Raw genomic sequence first — 21,821 nt, forward strand, 5'->3', positions numbered from 1 at the left:
TCAATTCAGATGTTCCGTTCTTCGGAAGGCAGGCAGCCGCGAGGAGTGAGTAACACAGAGCATCTGAGTCATGCATCCTTCCGTGGCAGCCTTAGGCAGCCTCTAGACATTTTGGACTACAGCTCCCAAAATGTTGGTAGTCCAACACGTCTGGGGGGCACTGGGCTGAGGAAGGCTGCCCTATAGTAACCAGAGCCCAAGAAACTGGTTTATATCCAAATATTTCTGCTAGTATGGTGGTAAGATTTCTACACACACACACACACACACAGAGAGAGAGAGAGAGAGAGAGAGAGAGAGAGAGAGAGAGAGAGAGAGAGAGCTTTTGTATGCCTTATTTTAATCAGAGTAACTACATGTACTTTTGCTGGACAGCGGCGGATATATTAATTGCAGGGATGACTCTTAAGAAACTATTTCCCCCATATCCTTCCCCCACTGTCCACGTTTTAGAAAAGCTTTAAATAGCACAGTGAGTTTTGTGTAGTTTAGTTTTGGACAATGTGTTATTGTGCCTTTATATATGTGTGTATTTATATATATTAAAACACACATTGTAAATACAGGGTATAAGCAGCAAAGATGTTAAGGCACTTGCAGCTTGTCAGATGAAACAAAAACTCGCTTCTATTTTGAAGACCTTGCGGCCGGAAGTGTCTCGAATGTGTTGCGTCCCAACCGTGGGCATTAGCACAAACGCATCAGCCCTCGTTGCTCTTCTGTGGGCGACACTTCGGACGCTGATCTGCTCTGTTTGAAAACGCGTTTTGTTATCACCTCTGCTGTCGACAACGGGCAGCTGGAGACCAAAAGAGGCCAACACAGGGCCTAGTGAGAGGGTGGTATTAATTGATTAGAACATGTAAATGAGGATAGGATGTCTTCTCTTGTGGCGTGAAAAATCAAAGCCACCCAAAAGGGAATTCATTAAAGTCTGATCCTTGCACCACCAGCAGCTGATACACACACAAACACAAAATCATCTTTGCCCCAAAGCTTTTCTTCCTAAGCCCATCTGTGAAATACTGCAGCTGGCACAGATTTCTTCAGAGAACAGTCTTGATAGTATCTGCAAAAGCTGTCTTGCCAATATAGATGACTTCAACTTTGCCCTCTCTCCTTCTCTGTCATTGCTCTCTGCTTGAAATGTACAGTCAATGTTCTTTCAGAATATTCCCCCGAAATATGGCATTAAGATGCACTGTGCGGGAAATTGTCCAAGAAATCACAGTTTAATTTTTCTCTGTGAAGTGGCACATGCTGTGTGTGTTGAGCATTCATCCTGATTTGTTTGCTTCGGAGAGTGGAAGACGTCGTTGGCTATCGCTTCAGCGTTAGCGTTGCCTTGTTTGCGGGGAGGTTAGATGAAATTGTGTTATCACGCACTTTCCCCTTGACCCTCGTTATTGCAAAAAGTCCCAACAATTTTGAGAAGTGGGTTGCAGCACGGGCAGAAACGGTCTTCTTGACCGTTGGACCCACGATTTGTCTCCTCCACTCAATCCGCTGGAGCCTGTCCTCCCATATTTAAATATATTTAACACGTGTTTCTCTTGATTACGGCCCCACTTGCATTATACATTTAAAGCGGTATCATGGCACTTTAAATAGTCATGGCTGTCCCCAAAGAATCCTGGGTTGTGTAATTCATTAAGAGTGCTTACCTGTTTTCCCCTCTCCCCCCCCCCAAGTTGCAATTCCCGGTGTTCCCTGGGTACCAGTCTGAGCATAACTGCATCCGCAGAGGCATTTTCCCACCCACCTTCAGGTGTCACAATTTGATGGGTGTGATATTTTCTGCCTCCATGCATGGAGGAATTTCCATCTCCGGTACTTGGAGACTTATTGAGCTCAGAGGGCGGCAGTTGTCATCTTGACAGCTCCTGGGGGCTTATCTGCAGAGCTCATTGGGGCTCCGCACAAACCTGCTTGCTCAGAGTGTTAGGGGGCTATTGAGTCGAAACAAAATAAAAAAATTCTTTCCAGCAGCACCTTAGAGACCAACTAAGTTTGTCGTTGGTATGAGCTTTCATGTGCATGCACACGTCTTCAGATACCTTGATGGACTTCCATTTCATGCGGCTCAATGCAGTGCCTTCCATAGTTCTAGTGTGTGCATGCAAAGAGGCAAGATTTAGCTCTGTGTCCTTCAATCAGCCGAGTTTAAAGGGCTGGTTTTGTAGAGCTCCAACATGAGCTTCCTTTTGGCTATAATGTACAGAATCCTAGAATTGTAGGGCTGGAAGAGGCACCCAAAGATCAATGCAGAAATCACAGCTAAAGCATCCCTGACAGATGGCCATCCAACCTCTGTTTGCAAACCTCCCACTGAAGGTCCACCACTTCTGAGGTTGTCCATTCCTTTGTCAAACAGCTCTTCCCATCAGAAAGCCAGAATCTCCTTAATTGTGATTTGAATCCATTGGTTCAGGTCTTCCCATCTGGAGCAGTAGAAAACAAGATTGCTCCATCTTCACATAGGACAGCCCTCCAGGTAGTTGAAGATGGCAATCGTATCACCTTTCAGTCTTCTTCTGGCTAAACATTCCCAGGTCCCTCAACTGTTTGTCCCCTTGAACTTTTAATTTGTCTCCGGTATTTGTACCAAATCACAAATCTGAGCAAGAGGGATGGCAGCTTTATAAGCAACAACCAGTTGTGGCTGTAACTCAGTGTTTCTCAAACTTAGGTCCCCAGCTATTGTTGGACTACAACTCCCATCATCCCTGACCACTGGCCCTGTTAGCTATGGATGATGGGAGTTGTAGTCCAACAACAGGTAGAGACCCAAGTTTGAGAAACACAATTGTAACTCCTTGGTGAGTGATCAGCTGGATTCTCCCCACTTTTTTTGTATGTTTGTTTTAGGATGGCACTGTTCATGATTCCTCACCGGTCCTGGCTGGGGCTGTTGGGAGTTGTAGTCTAAAGCACCTGGATGGGACCAGGTTGGGGGCAGCTAGCTTATGCAGAGTGGAGAGCCTCACTCCTGCAATATTCACTGCTGCTGGCTGGAGACCAGATTTGCAAAGTTGAGGTACTGAGAACCTTAGCACCCCACCTAGAGCTTTGCCCTGTAATAGGCGACAGTCCGGAATCCGCTTGTCTGCTTTATTATCAGTATTATTATAACAGAAAACCCTTCCCAAAGCCAACTGGTGTGATGAACAGAGCTGCCTCCCTCTGTCACAGTTATTAGGCATTTGAAGGGCAGCAAAATCTTCCTCCTAATTCAATAAAGCCACATAGCGGCTGAGCGGGGAGGCAAAAATAGCCTTCGACTGAAACGCGGGCAATGATGCCGTACATTGGATTATTCCTCTAATCTGCAAATGAAGCCGTCCTCGCGGGAATCCGGAATGATCAACGACACACAAACAGGCAACAGGTTTCCCCTTTTCGGAACAAGTATCGGAGTCGTCCGAGGCAGCGGCCTCAGCACATTTGCGGAGCAGAAAGATCTGAAGCTGGCAAGTGGCCACTCAGTTCCCTTAATGCGAACAATTCGTCTTCATATGACACATTTTCCCACCCCCGAGCCTTGGGATGTGCTGAGGACGCACTGAATTATTTCTGCAAGTGATTTAAAAGTAATTTTCTCCCTGGACTTGAGGCCACTTTTCTTTTGGTCTCCTGGGGCCTGAATTACCGTGGCGAATCCAGCTCATTATCATGCAGTATTTTAAAAAGGAACATGCATTTTACATCTAAGGCGCCTAAAGTGCCACAATTAATTAGAAGTTGTGCCTTCGAATTACGCAGCCAAGTGTTACTGATTTTCTTTTAGTTTTTTACCCCCACCCTTAAAGGTTTTGTTTAAGCAGTAGCTTATTTTCTGATTTTATCTTTTATTTTTCTGATTTTATCTTTTATTTTTATGTTGCGAACTGCCCTGAGATGTACGGATGGAGGGCAGTATACAAATCTAATGGCGCATAATTTGCTGAGGTTTCTGAATATCTTCCTTTTTTCTTTTCTCGTCTCTGTCCTGCCCTGCCAAACTAAGCATGCAGAACTTTGCGTTGAGGCAGTGATAGAGAGCCTGTGGTCTTCCAGATGTTTTTGGACTACAAATCCCAGCATCCCTGACCATTAGTCACGCTGACTCTGACCGACAGGAGTCCACTTCCACTTTGTTGCCTTTCGGCCACATCCAGGCCAAACGTTGCTGAACCTTGTGCAGTTTGCTCAGCATATCAATTCTCACTCTTTACGTGCCTAGGAACCCTCTTGGTCTCCAGAACAGGACTGCATAAGAAGAATTCTGATGAAGCAGAGCAAAAGTCCCTTTAGTCCAATTCCCCGTTTCAAACAGTAGCCAACAAAGTGCTTCTAGGAGGGCAGCCCTATCACATTGCATGCCCTCGGCATTTTGTATTTGCAGCTGTACTGCCTTTGCATCTGGAGCAAGCATCCCCAAACTTGGCCCTCCAGATATTTTGGGACTGCAACTCCCATCATCCCTAGCTAACAGGACCAGTGGTCAGGGATGATGGGAATTGTAGTCCCAAAACATCTGGAGGGCCAAGTTTGGGGATGCTTGATCTGGAGGATCTACTTAGCTTTCGTTGATGGCCTTGCCCTCTGTGGGTCTTTCTGCTCCCCTTTCAGAGCCATCTAAAGTCCTGGTCCCCCCTACATCTTGTGGCAGCGAGTTCTGTAAATTAATCCTTCACTGCGTGCAATATTTTATCACTGCATGTTCCATAATTCCATACCCAGCAACCGTCCCAATTTGAGCGGGGACGACCCGGATCCTGGCATTCTGCATCCCAGAATGCCCCGTTTAAGACTGCCACCCTCGTGTGATTCACAAATAAATTGGAGTCCTTGGAGAGTTGAGAAAATCAAATGAAAAGATTCCAAGAGCTCTGGCCAGGTAAAGGAATAATTTTTAGAAAGTTTTAAGTTGATAATAATAAAACAAATTCCAGTAGCAATCCAGTTTTTAGAAATCCAGGACAAGGCCCTGTGTCGGTTTATTCTTCATCAGCTCTAGTTTCATAGTTTCAAGGTCAAAGCATACCATTCATGTTTTTCTGAGAAACTATGAAAGTAGAGCTGATGAAGAATAAACCGACACAGGGCCTTGTCCTGGATTTCGAAAAACTGGATTGCTACTGGAATTTGTTTTATTATTATCAACTTAAAACTTTCTAAAAATTATTCCTTTACCTGGCCAGAGCTCTTGGAATCTTTTCATTTGACCCTCGTGTGATTCAGCAGGATCATACCTGAGCCTGTCGAGCACTAGAGCATCTTCTCGGATCGCTTTGGCGCGCAAAACCACCTCGCCGTTGGCACGCCGTTTTCACGGTCACCTTCCAGGAAGGCACTTTGGCCGCAGTGGCAGAAGAGAAAGCAGGCGAAGATGGGGGGGGAGGAAGTCACTGGACAGGTGGGCATTGGAGCAGGTGTGCGGCCATGAGTGGGCGCACGATGGCAGTGGGGTGGTGGTGGGGTGCTGCTCCCGATTTGTCCTCCCAAAATGTTGGGAGGGTATGTAATTCTGCAGCAGCATCACATAAATGCAGAGAACCATTCTTGGGTCGCCCCCCCCCCCTGCTAAGTGGAAAATAACTTGCTTTGACCTGGCCTGTGTGTGCATACAGAAATAGAGCAAAATACCTCCCTGGGTCACGGACTCTGGACCAGGCCTCGCTTGGATCAGGTCCGACACAATATGGTTTCAGTCTGCGGTTGTTGTTTTTTACTCTCGGCATGAGGAAGTTTTTTTTGTGGTTCAGGTATGCGGTGTTCCCCTTTGTTGCCATGTGTTCGGTTGACTTTTTGGCAGGACAATGAATGACGTCACTGCGTCATTGTTGGGGATTGTTGTCTGCTGTAAAAAGCCGACCACGAAAACTGCACACTGTTTGGGGCTTTTGGCTCTAGCAGTAGTTGTGGATACTTTGTTTTCGGATGTTGTTTCCCTGTTCTTGCCCATAATATATTTTTTTTTCAGCACCTGCATCCCTTGTCCCAATCCACTGAGCCTCCTAGCCCAGCCCTTTCAGCGATATCCTGGCTAGCTTGGTCATCTGAAAAAGAGCTAGTAAAAGTCTGTGTTCCCCCTGCCAAAGCTCTGAGCCTACCAGCGCCACCATAAATCGCTCTGTTCTGTTAAACCAGCATCACCAGCAGTCCGTAGATTCAATCATTGATGGCAGAACTCCAAAAAGCGGAGCGTGACCAATAAGCTGCTCTTCTCTCATTTGGGCCTGCCTGTGCTCCGAAATCTTCCAGACACGCCTTTCTCTCAATCCTGTCAACATCTGAAGTGTGTTTGGCAGAAATCGAAAGAAGGGCCTTTTCAGTGGCTGCCCCAGGATTCTGTTAAGTCACAGGGAGCCACCTCTCTCCTCCTGCCAGCACATAGAGGCATTTTTATTTAGACAATTCTTTGGCCTGTCTAATCAGGTTTGTTTTTTGTTGCTGTGTTTTAATAGGACTTCAACTTGACCTCTGTTTTACAGCTGTCCTCTTTTATTCAATCCTGCAACTGGTTTTTATTGGCTCCTGTTGTGATTTGCACCTATTTTTTCATTGCTGTTTCTGGGTGTTTTTTTTTTTTTTTGCAGAGTGCAATGCACGGAAAGGCAGGGTATCAATGTGGTATTTAGACAGATAAATTAAGAACCAGCATGGGGTATTGCGCAGTTCTTGATTTAGACCAGGCGGACCTGGGTTCAAATCCCAAGTCTGCCATGGAGCTTGCATGGGTGACTTTGGCTAACGTACTTCTGCCAAAGATCCTTCCTCTTCATATTTTAAACATGATTCATCTGATCAAAGGAGTCTTGGCTTTAACCTCTGACCAGACGAGAACTTCCCAGACGAGAACTCTGACCAGACGATGCCAGAGCCAACAAACAGAGATCCCGACCTACAATTAGGGGTGGGGGAAGAATCTGCCAATCTCGGATTCCAAAAGCAGACTCCCCTCATCCAATCCAGGTGAATCAAGACCCAAATCGGATCAGGGAAACCCAGCCAGATGGGCGGGCATAAATAATAAAAATATTTAAAAATTATAAATTATTGCGGGTCCACTCCAGAACCTGCAGAACCCAGGTAAATACTTTTTTTTTTGCCTCTTATACAATTCTCCCTAAGAGGGATGGGTTGCTCCCCGGGGGACTCGCTCCATTGCATTCAGAGTGTGCAGTGGCAAGGAGTCCCCTAGGCTAACTGCTGCAGGCTGTCGCCAGTTGTATTCAATGTTTTTACAAGTTTAAAGGGCTGGTATCCCTTTCTGAAGATTCAGGCCAGCAGTCCAGCCATTGGACTGGCTTGTAAGTCCTCTTTAAAGGATTTTTCCTTTAGGAATCTTTGCGGAACTGGGAATTGACCAGGCAGTCCCATTACTTCTTACAATGCAGTCATCAATGTTGATGTACAGAACAAGGTTCTTGTAAGGATACAGTTAGGTAGCCCTCCGTGTCTGCCACCCTGAGAAGCAGAAAGAACAGCAAACATGAACAGTGGTTATTATTATTATTATTATTATTATTATTATTATTATTATTATTTAGCATTCATACTCATGATTCCAGGTAGCGCCTTGGTATGTAATCAAACCATTGTTCATTACCACTGGGGGCTGGGGGCGATGCATTTCAGCTTCATTGCCATGGCAAAGGTAATTATTTTTCCTAGTTGGAACCCCCTTAGTTATATATTGTCTTCTAACGATGCCATTCTAAAAACTGGACACCCCCCCCGCCCCCCGTTTAAAATCAGGGTGGAACTAATAATATAATTGAAGTATTTATTCCCAGCACTGGTGAGATTGCTTTAGTCACAGAGATCTTGTGAGTTTATAAACTGTCATGGCATAAACACTCAGGTCAGCTGTCGGTTGCTGGTTTTTTTACACACACACACACATTTCCCCTTTCTCTCATCAGCCTTAAAAATAGACACACACCCTTGACTTTTGATTTTGCCTCACAACCAGGAGATGCATTGAGTGTCTTGAGGCAGCTGTCTGCCGAGAAGATCTCCAGGCTTCCCTTCGGTGTGGTTTGATTGGGCCAAGATGGTTGACAAGATAATCACCGTCAGGTGCTTGTCACATTGTCATGGGAAATTTTTGGAGGTCAAGCCAAGGGCCCTATGATTTGTCCCAGCCAAGTCTTCTTGTTAACATGCGGAAAGAGTTTATGGCGGTGAGATTGTTAAGGATGTTGCAAAGAATAAAAGTGATGGGAGTCTTTCTTCTTCTTCTTCTTCTTCTTCTTCTTCTTCTTCTTCTTCTTCTTCTTCTTCTTCCTCTTCCTCTTCCTCTTCCTCTTCCTCTTCTTCTCCCTCCTCCTCCTCCTCCTCCTCCTCCTCTTCTTCTTCTTCTTCTTCTTCTTCTTCTTCTTCTTCTTCTTCTTCTTCTTCTTCTTCTTCTTCTTCTTCTTCTTCTTCCTCCTCCTCTTCCTCTTCCTCTTCTTCTCCCTCCTCCTCCTCTTCTTCTTCTTCTTCTTCTTCTTCTTCTTCTTCTTCTTCTTCTTCTTCTTCTTCTCCTTCTCCTTCTCCTTCTCCTTCTCCTTCTCCTTCTTCTTCTTCTTCACCACTGGTTTCCTAGTGGACCACATTCAGAGCCTTTAAATCAGGGGTTGAGGAAGCTGTAGTCCTCCGGACGCTGCTGAATTGCAACTCCCATCGTTGTCCCAGTCCATGGGAATTGGAGGGCTTCACCTGTGCCTTAGAGACTATATTTTAATGGGGAGCCACTGTTCTGTTTGGTAATGCCTGCCTCTTGGGGAGGGGTCTACTCTGCAGCTCGCCTCAGGCCACTTGGGGCCTTCAGATTTGCTGAGGAAATACTGTGCAGACTCGTCTTACGCAACCTCAAGACAAATTCGCCAAAGTGACCTCCCTGGGGCAGTGTGTCTGGACATCCTGGGCTGAGCAGACAACAAGACGCTCGGGGGTCCAAAGGAAAGCAGAGCAAGATGTTTGGTACCAGCTGGGCTGCAGGAGTTGCCGGAAAGAGGCAGACAAGGCTGTGGGAATATTAAGGATAGTAGGAAAGGATATACTGAATAAGTACAGTGGTACCTCGACTTACGAACGACTCGACAACCAAATTTTTCAACTTACGAATGGGGCAAATGGCCGCACCCTTACGAATTTCTCGACATCCGAACGGAAACCGCAGCGGTTTTAGATAGGGTTTTTTCGACTTACGAATTTTTAGATGGGGTTGCTTCGACTTACGAATTTTTCCGTTTCCAATGCATTTCTATGGGAAATCACGTTTCCAATGGCACTTTTCGACTTACGAATTTTTCGACCTACGGAGGTGCCTTCGGAACGGATTAAGTTCGTAAGTCGAGGCACCACTGTATTATCCTTCCTTCACTCACGCTAGTGAAGTGATGTAGCAGAGCAGATTCCTCTCAATATAGCTGGAAGCTAGTTTGCAGATTCGTTCGAATCTCTTAGTTAAGATTATTTCCTGGTGTCTCCTTTAATCCCTCTCAAAAGAATAAAAGACACCAGAGTCTGTCGGAGTAAAGTAACAGAACGCTTACTCACATTTCAGTTCACAATTTGATCCCTGAAAGGCAGGCTTTACTTGGTAGTTACATCAAGAAACATTTTGAGTTTGTCTTATAGGGAGACTCGACTCACGTGCTGCTGGCTGAGAGCCAGCAGACAGCAAAAATAAATTAATAGAACAAAATGGCTGCAGGAGAGCAGCATGGCAGCAAGGGATAAAACAACAACAGTAGTATCAAGACAGCAAGAATCAAGAATGACCAAGAGACAAAACTAGACGAACTGAGAAAATGGTTGCATGACTTGGCTCTTTTATGGAGTCGGCCAGAGCAATGCCCATCTCCCAGATCACATGCAGGGAGAGGAAGCTCTAGACCAGTGGAACAGGAAGTTACACTGACTGGGTGTCCCCCTGCTTGCGCCCGTGCTAGGGAAATGTTGCACTTGACTGTACCCATGGATTACATCCCACAAAGGCATCATCCAACAGCCTTAGGGACTCTACTCCAGAGTTCTGTAGGGTTTCCTCCTTAGCCCTTTCTTCTCCCGGTGATATCCTGCAAGGCAGCAGAGCTTTAGGGTGAGAGTTTTCCTTTTCCTAGCTGGGCTACCTTCCCAGGTGTACGAGTCCCACCTGCCTCTCACTTCCCTCTACAGCATGTGCAGAAACAACCTTCTTGACCATTGGACCCACTCTTGGTCTTGTCCGCTCCATCTGTCAGAGCCTGTCTTTACAGGCAGGGGAAGCCCCTAACTCACGGAGGGTTTGAGACCCATTGGCTACCCTCACCTGGTTTAGCCAGCCAGTTGAAGCCGTTCGCGGGGTGTGGCCGCTGTCATGTGTTGACAGCTTCCAGGAGTCCCAGATGAGAGCTGAGTGCAGGGTGAGGACCAAAGGTGGACACACTACTCCAGAAGGAGCATGACATGTCTCCCACCAGATGTACTGCCCCTGCCTTGACACCCCATACACCCCAACGTGAGTGCACAGGGGAAAGGACATGTGGAAGGGCCCCTCGTTGAGTCAAACGTAAAGCAAGTGAGGTATGCTTAAACACAATCATAAAACTAGTATAAAAATCTTTCCTTTTTATTCCCTCCGCCTCTCTCAAGCTTCCAGAATTTTAACGTTTAAGGTTGAAAAGGGTTGCTCGCTGAACACACAGAACAAAATGCCAAATTGCAAATAGTAGATTAGCTCCTCACCTCTCGGTTCACTTGCCGGCTCTGCTGATGAATATGTATGAGAGTAAAATGATCTGCGAAGCTAGATGACTTAACACCCAAATAGTCCTAGAAAACTGAACAGCCTATTTATCTGGAGCATTCCATTGCAATAAATACGAATTTGCACAAGAGGGTGTGAGGGCAATTAAATCTAAGCACATGAACGACTCCGGGGAATTGAAATTAGCTTCTTGGAGCAAATCATATTCAAGTTCTGTTTGTTTAGCTCAATGGAGGGATGTCATAGAAGGTTTTTCCACCTGCATGGACGCATCGATGCCTCCAAGCTTTCAAATGAGTTTATACAAGCCATTTTATGTAGTACTTATTTGTCACCTAGCGTGGAGCTGTAGCCAATCCCAGTTCTTGCTCGTTCTTTCACTAGCACATAAACTGTATTTTTGCATGTGTGATCTTGACAAATCGTTATAGACAAATCGGCTGATTCTGCAGGAAGGTACAGAGAATGTTTTGCATTATTATTGTGGGGAAGCAATTTGTCAATGCACTTCAGCCAACCAGGGAACAGGGTAGAGTAAGATCTCAGGTGTTGAGCTGAAATTGCAAGGATGAATGGGCAACAGGAGAAGGAAGACCTTCATGATAGAACCAGCAACTTTAATTGAGCTCAGAAAAGAACAGGTGACCTATGAAGGTCAACTAGCACCAGAGTGGTTTGATCTTTTCACAGGAATGGGAGAGAAATACCATTCCATTCACTTGTAAGGGCGAACCCACCTAATTTATATTTCCCTGAAATAATGAACCCAAAACACAGGCATCCTTTGAAAATTGCACATTGCTGAATTTTGCAGTTCGCTTCTCCAGCCGAATAGTTTGCATGAAAATGCACTGCATTAGGGGGAATTCCATTCGAAAAAACCCAGGAGAAATTCACATGCTGGTGAATTTTCACTCTTTTTAAAAAAAGATCTCAAACTGAGGTGGAAAACTGAACTTAAAGCTGGAAAAATGAGAAACTGGGAGAAACATGGGCAGACCCCACTCTCTGCTCATAGGCAATAGGTTGATGGCAACGCTGTGGACCAGTTAAGAACATAGGACAAGCCCGCTGGATCAGGCCAATGACATATCTGAAGGCAGCCCTGTTTAGGGAAGTTTTTAATGTTTAATGTTGTATTGTGTTTTAATATTTGGTTGGGAGCTGCCCAGAGTGGCTGGGGAAACCAGATGGTGGGGTATAAATTTATTATTATTATTATTATTATTATTATTATTAATTATCTGGGCCAGCATCCTATTCTCACAGTGACCACTCAGATGCCTCTTGGAAACCTGAAAGAGGGACCCCTGAGCCCGCGAGAACTCTCTCTTCCTGAAGCTGACGTTTTCGGGTGCTTTTCATTATTGGAAAGCACTTTTCCCATTTTTGTGATTCAGTTATAAACCTAATCCATAAAGGATCCTCGTAGCCCCAGAACGTCTGGTTTTATCAAGAATAATTGAAGCATTGGAGGAGAGTCTTGCGCCCTTCTCCCTGCAAGAAAGAGGCAGCAAGACATCACAGCCTAACCTTGTTGGCACACAGCCTAACCTTGTTGGCACCGTTCTGCATGGGAAGCCCCCTCTGAGTGTATTTTTGTTAGCAAGGAGATATCCAGACTAGGAGAGGTTTGGCATTTCTCTTGGGAGGCCGGGTCATTTAGATAGTTTGGTCAGAAAGCAAGAAGTCAGCAGAGAGAGGCCGTGCGAGAGAAATGGAATATCTTGCATGCCTGAGAAACTCTGCAACCGTCCTCAGCAACATAATGGAAATGAGTTTGCCTTTGTTACGGTTCGCGGGCGGCTTTAATTTGCATCACTTAACTATCAAGGTGTCGATCAGAAAGGGGCCTCCTTCAGCATTCGGGAAACTGCCATATGGATTCACTTGCGTGCTAACTAATGGCACCCTGGTGGAAGGAATTAATTCAGCCCTGGCAGACTCCGTCCGAGACCCAGGGAATCTCTCTCTCTCTGAGCGATTCTACTCAGGATGTTTGTGGAGGTGTTGATAAAGGGAAATGTGTGCGGGGAAAAGGAAGAGCGAGTTTTGGTCCAGATCCTGGTGAGGCCCTCATCCAACTCCTTGAATCAGCGGTCATTCTTGGGTTGGCTGGCTAATGCCTCACATTTGAGGAAGGGCTGCATGTGCTTTCAGACTGAGGGTGGGGGGCAGGCGAGGGGAGTTGGCTCTTGAGAGATGTATCCGCCCAGAGTGTGGGGAGGCCCGGCCAGATGGGTGGGGTATAAGTAATAAATTATTATTATCATTATTATTATTATATTATCATTCAGCCCAGACACTGAGATCCAGCGCCGCGGGCCTTCTGGCGGTTCCCTCATTGCGAGAAGTACAGGGAACCAGACAGAGGGCCTTCTCGGTAGTGGCACCCGCCCTTCCATCAGATGTCAAGGAAATAAGCAGCTATTCTGTTTTCAAAAGACATCTGAAGGCAGCCCTGTTTAGGGGAGTTTTTAATATTTAATGCTGTGTTGTTTTAATACTCGATTGGGAGCCGCCCAGAGTGGCTGGGGAGACTCAGCCAGATGGGTGGGGTACAAATAATAAATTATTATTATTATTATTATTATTATTATTATTATTATGGACCTTATGAAGAAAGGAAGGGGGAATCCACGAAATGGTCTTACTCAGGCACCCCCAAACTGCGGCCCTCCAGATGTTTTGGCCTACAACTCCCATGATCCCTAGCTAACAGGACCAGTGGTCGGGGAAGATGGGAACTGTAGCCCAAAACATCTGGAGGGCCGGAGTTTGGGGATGCCTGGTCTTACTCCTTAGTTGCTCAGTTTAATGTCATGGATAGAACAGGCACATATTTTTGTTTGTTTGCTTATTAATTGGATAGATGGGCACCTGGCACTTAATGTATCATTGCTACCCCAGCATTATTCCGCTCAAATGCCAAAAGCCATCATTTAAAACCTAGCAGAAATCTTTTTTTATTAAAAAAAAAAACCAACAACTTAAAAAGGTGGAGAACCTTGGGTCTGTCAGATGTTGCTGAACTACAACTCCCAGCACCCCTAGCAAGCATGGCCAGTGGCCAGGGATGATGGGAGCTGCAGTTCAGCTGCATCTGGAGGGCCATGGGATTTAACGCACCATCCCCATAGGCTTCTGCACATGTTTCGCGCCTCAAAGTTACTAGTCCACATGCGTTCCTAGTCCTACTGCCCTTCCTTAAGAACCTGATTTCCTTCTTTGAAGGCGACGGTCTGCCACCCTCTGCATTGCTTCGACTACTGATAATATTCTTATCTTGTTTGACAGTTGCACTATAAAATCCCTTCAGCGTCGCCATGTTTGCATCAGCCGCCTCGAAAGGCCTCAGAACTGGGGGGAGAACTCCTGCGAAGTGCGATTCGTCATTCTGGTCCTTGCTCCTCCGAAAATGGTAGGGTTGAGCTCCTCCTCCATTTTATTTTTGGAATCCTGCTAAAACAGAAGGCCGGACATTGTTTTTCTTTAAAACAGGATTTGAAAAAATTCCTTTGCCTTTCCCCTTATCCTTTGATATGCCATTATAATAGAATATAATATATATATATATATATATATATATATATATATATATATATATGTGTGTGTGTGTGTGTGTGTGTGTGTGTGTGTGTGTAAGCTGCAAGCAACTTGGGATATGAACATTAAATCCCACAAACAAAGAGAATTGTATCTACTGGTTATATCACAAACATGAACTAATCATAAGTGACCAAACTTAGATACTCATTGCGAGGGAAATCAAATCAACCTAAATATAACTAAACCAAACATGTTTCCACCTAATAATAATAATAATAATAATAATAATAATAATAATACTATATTATTTATACCCCGCCCATCTGGCTGGGTTTCCCCAGCCACTCTGGGAAGCTTCCAAAAAATACATATAAATACATTATTATGCTTGAAACACGTTTGGCATAGTTATTTGGGCCGATCTGACTATTTCAAACGAGCATTCATGATATAAAGTTGTTTTATGTACTGTACTTAGTTCATGCCATTCTATTTTGTAGAATTTTGATATTCAGATGCCAGTTTAGGCTTTTATGCATGTTTGTGTCGGGACGTTATTTTCTTTTTGATGGGCTGGGTTTGTGCATAATATGTATCTGTGTTCCCAAAAAAGCAATGGGGAACTTCCCGTATGTTGCTGGACTACAATTCCCATCATCCCTGGCTGTTGGCCATGCTAGCTGTGGCTGATAGCAGTTGGATTCCAAGAACATCTGCAGGGCCCCAGGCTTCTCATCCTTCTTCTAAAAAGTCCAAGATCAACACGAACCATTCCATAAATCCATTGAAGTGGGATTTTGTTAAAATCATCTGTAAACATGGAATACAGTGCAATGCAACAGAATACAGCGTAGGAGCTAAGCAGCTTGGAATCAAGTTCTCTTTCTTCCATGTAAACTTGCCTTTTCATTAAGGTCAGGTTTTCGCAGATTGTGTTTAAGCAACACATCCAAAATCAGCTAAGGTATTACATAAAACTCACCATATGTGGTGGACTTGTAAAGAGGTAAAGGCTTTCTGGGAGATGATATATAATGAGTTAAAGAAAACGTTTAAAAACACTTTTGTTAAAAAACCAGAAGTCTTTATAGTAGGCGAAGAAATACCAAGAAAAAAGACTGTTCATGTACACAACAACAGCGCCATTTTAGCCTCAAAATGGAAACAACAAGAAGTACCAATGAAAGAAGAGTGGCAGATGAAGATGATGGACTTTGTGGAACTGGCAAAGCTGACAGGGAAAATCTGAAACCAGCACGACCAAGTACAGTGGTGCCTCGACTTACGAATTTAATCTGTTCCGAAGGCACCTTCGTAGGTCGAAAAATTAGTAAGTCGAAAAACGCCATTGGAAACGCAATTTCCCATAGGAATGCATTGGAAATGGAAAAATTCGTAAGTTGAAGCAACCCTATCTAAAAATTCGCAAGTCGAAAAATCCCTATCTAAAACCGCCACGGTTTCCTTTCAGATGTCGAGACATTCGTAAGCGCGCGGCCATTAGCCCCATTCGTAAGCCGAAAAATTCGGTTGTCGAGTCGTTCGTAAGTCGAGGTACCACTGTATTCCAAAAAGACTGGAGTAAATTTATACAATATTTGAAAGATCATTGAAAGCAATTAACAATACTACTAGGGTTATCTGAAGACTTGTAATGTGAATTGTTTACCTTTCTATATTTATTTGAACTTAGAGGTATTTTGTGATGAGTCTTACTGGAATTGGAAAATATATAAAATGTGTGATATAAAGGTTAACTTTGATAGTCAAGAGGTGGGAGGGAATGAAGTTGATAGGCTCTAAAGAGGTAAAGTGGATAATAATGATGTGATTATATATGTTTAAATGGAAAATTAATAAAAATTAATTTTTTTAAAAAAAGGTATAATATAAAACTCAAGCTGTGGTGTAGGTAACCCAAACCACTCATGAATGCCTTGTTCCCACCCTCAGAAAAGTACCAAAACTGCAACCGAAGTGGGCCGGACGTTTGCCACAATGTTCTCAGATATAACCTTCCGGCAGAAGCTTCTAGAAACGAAAACAGAGGAAGAGTTCAAGGAGGCTTTGGTTCACCAACGTCATCTGCTGACTGTCGTGAACCAGAGGCCATCGGCAATGGCCGACGGGCACATAGCACACAACCACAAGCCCCTCAAGGTACGTGTGGCGAAGGTCCACTGTTTCAGGTGGACCAAATCATCTTGAGATGAATACCGAACGCTTGTCCCAGGAGGTCAAGGCTGTGTAGATCCTGACAGGGAGTTGGGCACCCACTCAGAGTCCCGGTCCTGGTCTCTCATCCTGGGTCGACGGAGCTTGTCCAGCCCTCAAAGTCCCATAAGTCCATCGTAGGAAGAGAAGTCCCACCCAAAAAAGTTTGGAACTTCTCTGCTGAGTGAAAAGCAAGTTAAGCACAGAGGTGGGGATGATAGAGGTATATGGAATTATGCACAGTGGATCGAACAAAGTATAACCGCCCCTTTGCTGAATTGGTCACAAACCTTTTCCTTCTCACTTTTCTGCCCTGTAACGCCAGCAACTTCTGACATGTCACGGCAGGACAGGTTTGTTAGAAGCTGTTGTGCTCCTTCCTTTGACCTCTTCCATTGGGAGCTACTAAGAAAGAAAGAAAGAAAGAAAGAAAGAAAGAAAGAAAGAAAGAAAGAAAGAAAGAAAGAAAGAAAGAAAGAAAGAGAAGGAAGGAAGGAAGGAAGGAAGGAAGGAAGGAAGGAAGGAAGGAAGGAAGGAAGGAAGGAAGGAAGGAAGGAATATTAAAAATAGCACGTTTAAACTCTGCTCAAATCATTCTGCACTTTAAACCCACCCTCTCCCTGCCACCAGCCCTGTTGCATGCCAAGGTACCAAGATTCCCACCAAATGATTCACACTTCACACGGAAATTAAGTTTTGGTTTTTGGCATTAATTTTGGCCACAACTTGATTTAAATACAACTGAATGTGAGTGGTTGCTTAGGCATTGGTTCCCATGCCATCTGTCCCCCGCCTGGGACAGATCTGACTCCCCTAGCGTACTGGGGAACTCAGGATAGGTAAGCACCCTCTGAGAGAGGCTGGGGCAGGGCACCACGCCCTATGACCTCTCCCCCAGGTGCTCCCCGAGGCTCATGCGCGGTCCTAGCTCTTAATGGGGGTACGGGCAAACATGCGGAGCCCCAGGATTCCTTTAACGGAATACCCCTAAAGGCAGCAGCAATTTTGAGGGGCAGGCCCAACCAAATCCTTACCCCTCCACCATCCAATTTGAACCAATGCCTAACCGCCAACCTTACAAGTTGTGACTGTTTGCTATGTAGTAGGCAAAAACCAGATGGCACCAGCCAATCAGCCAGATGGCAAAATTCCTACTAGGCCCCCGCAGCAATACGGACGACCCCATGACAGGCACAGCAACGTCAAGTGCAGCAAAAAAAAACCCCTAAATATAGGGAGGGAGGGAGGGAGGGAGGGAGGGAGGGAGGGAGGGAGGGAGGGAGGGAGGTCCGTTGCAAGCACCCAAAAGCGAAAGCGGAAGCTGCTTGCACCCATATATAGGCTGTGGCTGTCAATCAAAAATAGCAACATAACATTCTCCCCAGCAACATACCCTCAGTGGCCATCCAAACTGACCCGCCCCTACTGACCAGGGAATGTCTTGTTAACCCTTCCGCAACCCATACTCTCCTTAAGGGGAGAACCTGCTTTGACGATTGTGTCTCAAAGCAAAGGAGCGAAAATGAATTTTCTCGCTGGAAGGAGAAGAGGGGCAGAGGTTAGAAATCCCAAGTTGTCCTGCAAGCGGAGAGACGTGGGTGGGGATGAGGCAGGGAGAGGCTGGAAGGGACAGACAGGGGGCCAAGCAGCGAGGGGGCAGGCGAGGGCCATGGAGAGCTGGCAGCAAATGCCACAGCATATTCCCAGTACCCCTGCTGGGATTTTGGTTTTGGAAGCTGGTGTTGACAGATGCCCTTTGAGTGCCCTTTTGTTCCCAAGTGTATGTGGAAAAGATGCAAAGCTGCCACATACAGACCCATGAAAAGGCTGTCTTCCGACCACTAGGAGTGGGAGAGAAATGCAATCCTGTTCCCATTTAAGGGCGAATTTTCCCGATTCGCACTTACCCAAACAATATGTGCATCTAAACACAGCTGTCCTTCAAAATCTGCACTCCTCCAAATTTTACATTGCAGTTCTGAGGACTGTGGTTTACCCCTCAATCCCAGCAACCTTAAAAAAACTACAGTTCCCACGATTCTTTTTTATTTGGGGGGGGGGAGAGCTGTGTGTTTTAAATCTATGGTGCATATGTGACCTCAAGCATGGTTTTTTGTATTGGAAACGGTAAAATTAAGAAAAGGAAACAGACAAATTCAGTGACATTGGGTAGTGTTTAATGGAACCTGCATGCAACAAAGAAATTTATTTTATGACTCCTCAAATGCATGGGTAGTGTATAGCATCTAGATCAAGGGAAGTAATAGTACCATTGTATTCCACTCGGGTCAGACCTCACCTGGAATACTGTGTCCAGTTCTGGGCACCACAGTTCAAGAAGGATATTGACGAGCTGGAACGTGCCCAGAGGAGGGCAACCAAAATGGTCAAAGGCATGGAAACGATGCCTTATGAGGAACGGCTTAGGGAGCTGGGTATGTTTAGCCTGGAGAAGAGAAGGTTAAGGGGTGATATGATAGCCATGTTCAAATATATAAAAGGATGTCATATAGAGGAGGGAGAAAGGTTGTTTTCTGCTGCTCCAGAGAAGCGGACACGGAGCAATGGATTCAAGCTACAAGAAAGAAGATTCCACCTAAACATTAGGAAGAACTTCCTGTCAGTAAGAACTGTTTGACAGTGGGATTTGCTGCCAAGGAGTGTGGTGGAGTCTCCTTCTTTGGAGGGCTTTAAGCGGAGACTTGACAGGCATATGTCAAGAATGCTTTGATGGTGTTTCCTGCTTGGCAGGGGGTTGGACTGGATGGCCCTTGTGGTCTCTTCCAACTCTATGATCTTATGATTCTATGATTCTGACCTTGGTTAGTTATATTATTTCCCATATTGTTACCAGATCTATGTTTATTTATTTGTACGATAGTGCAGTCTCATCAAACATGGGGGTTCCGTTCCAGAGGCAGCGCAAACATTCGTACCTTGGATCTCGAATGCCTTGGTACTCAGACATTTTGGCTCCCAAACGCCGCAAACCCAGAAGCGAGTGTTCTGGTTTGTGAACGTTCTTTGGAACCCAGATGTCCAACGGGGCTTCCGATTGGCTGCAGGAGCTTCCTGCAGAGTGTGGGGTGGCAACCCGTCTCCATTGGCCGTGATAACCAGCGGGAGAGATATGAAGCCATTTGACAATCACACACAATCGAGGCCAAGTTCCCTTTTCTTGCCTCTTTGGGAAGTGCTGAGACGGGATGGCCGCTTTGCCAAACCACGTGCATTGCCTCGTTTGCACTACGGGGGGTTGGACTAGATAACCCTTGGGGTGCCTTCTACTACCTCTACGATTCTGCAATTTAGCAGCTCCTCTGAATAGCCTTTAAAGGAAAGCCGTTGGTTTTAAAGGTCTCGTGGCAGGAGGCTTCAGCCTCCCTCTCCTCTCTCAACAATAGATGAGCATTTGAACTGACATAACATTTCCTTCCTTTCTCCAGCTCCACGAGTTCTTCAATGTTGGCAAGGGGATTTTTGATGACATCGCACGAAGGTTTCCAGTGTATGCTCTGGACTTTACTGACGGTAGGTGAGCCGTTGTTTATGACAACGCCGGCCTGACTAGGGTCCTCGTAGCACCATGTCCTGTTTACGGAGCACACTTTTCTCTCTTTTTTCATGGGGCAGGGAGGTGTCTGCAGTAGCTCTTTTGTTTCTGAAAGACAATCACACAGGAAGGATCCCAAGTGTTGGGTTTATAGATTATTCCCGATGTCTTCAGCCAAGGCTGGTGCTTTAGATAAATTCCTTGAGCCAGTAAGGCTAATCCACATGTAGAAACACATTTTCATTCATAAGCAAGGGGAAATCCAACAGAACTAGAGTTCTTATCCTTGTTTTGGCAAAATTGTATTGCTGGCACTTTTTAAATGACTGCCTGGGATTTCTGGAAGCTAAATGATGAGCAATGTCTCCATAGAGTAGAGATTGGCAATTCTGTCAATTTCATTTTCTCATTAAGTTCAGTTTTCCTTGGCGTTTTTCTTTTTAAAGTCATTTAAATAATAATAACCAGCGTTTTAGCGCATATTTCTCCTATTACAGTAGACAGTACACAATTTTTAGGCTATTTTGTCTAATCGTATTTTTGCAAAGCATTCACCCCTAAAGATTGCATTTTTTTAGTGTTGTGATATGAAAAGGATAATACCCCAAATGCCAAGATCCAAGGTTGGGGCAATTACTCTTTTGTGAGAGGACCCCAGCAGAGATTTAAAGTCACAAAATATGCAGCAGAACAAATTTGGAAATAAAGGCTGTTAGACCCTTAAGATATACCCTTTCAAGTGCGTTCCAAGGTTTCTTTCTCCCCCCCCCCCAGCATAGAAAAAGACCACACGTTTGGTCAGTTTAAAATGGTTTACTTACAAACTCTCCAAAGGTCATATTCATGTGCCTTTCCCTGCAGCATTCAGAAAAAGTTGCACAGGCAGTAAAACTAAGCTTAGTTACAAAGTGGTGAGAGTTTCTAAATTATTGGTATATGAACTCGAGAGTGGCTTGTGAGAGCTGGCCAAGCTGGCTGGGGCTGGTGGGGGTTGAGCAATATCGGGCCCAGGTTCCTGGCACCTGAGGGAGATGGAACAATGGTCTGACTCTGTATAAAGGCAGCTTTGTATGAGAGGCTTCACATTCGTGGCCTGTGGCCTTCCATGTACCATCCATCCCCTTCCCTGATTGCCTGAGAGCTCTGCAGGCCTGCTGTTTTCTACCGAAATAGCTCTGTGGGAATGCAAAGAAAACCAATCGTTGCGTGCTCTGGATGGAACATTATTGCTTATGTATGTATTTCTCAGTAACGTGATTTCCCATAAATTTGGGTACGATTCCTAGGCAGAAGCTATTACCGGCCTTGTCTGACTGTCGACAATTTCATCTGCAGTTCGCCATTTATCTCGCGAAGGGGCCTGTTTCAGAAATGCCGAGAGCTGATTCTGGCATAAATGCCTGCAATACTTTCTCTGTTTTCCTTTTATTTATTGCACGCGCATCCCTCTCTTTTTGGGGGGAAGCTCAGAGCAGATTACGCGGGGCTCCAGGCAGTCTCCCACCTCCTCGCTGTGACTAAGCTGAGGCTCGCTGAGCTCTGATAACAGGGGTGCAACAGCCGTAGGTGAGCTTTGAAACAGCTTTGCAGGGTTGGTGCAGCCCACCCTCTGGCCTACTGCCTTGGGTCATCCATGCACCCGGTACTGCAGCTGTTCACATGGGGCTAACTGTGCCCCAGTCGAAACCTCCATGTTCCTTATACAATACATGATCCGGTTTATTTAAAAATAATAATAATAGGGCAGCTGTATGTAAACAAAGAGTGACAGTACAACAGAAA

General features: G+C 45.2%; 1 protein-coding gene across 9 annotated transcripts in view; it reads left to right on the forward strand.

Moving 5' to 3' along the window:
- The window catches only part of SLC4A11 (solute carrier family 4 member 11), a 218,647-nt gene that overhangs the window by 156,838 nt on the left and 39,988 nt on the right, over positions 1-21,821 (forward strand). For all 9 annotated transcript variants that reach the window (XM_060278338.1, XM_060278343.1, XM_060278337.1 and 6 more), the window contains 3 exons: positions 14,021-14,144; positions 16,226-16,432; positions 19,933-20,017. In XM_060278338.1, the coding sequence (XP_060134321.1) occupies positions 14,021-14,144; positions 16,226-16,432; positions 19,933-20,017 (416 nt within the window). The remainder of the gene's footprint in view (positions 1-14,020; positions 14,145-16,225; positions 16,433-19,932; positions 20,018-21,821) is intronic.

This window comes from Zootoca vivipara, chromosome 9 (genome assembly GCF_963506605.1).
Source record: "Zootoca vivipara chromosome 9, rZooViv1.1, whole genome shotgun sequence".
Taxonomy (NCBI): domain Eukaryota; kingdom Metazoa; phylum Chordata; class Lepidosauria; order Squamata; family Lacertidae; genus Zootoca; species Zootoca vivipara.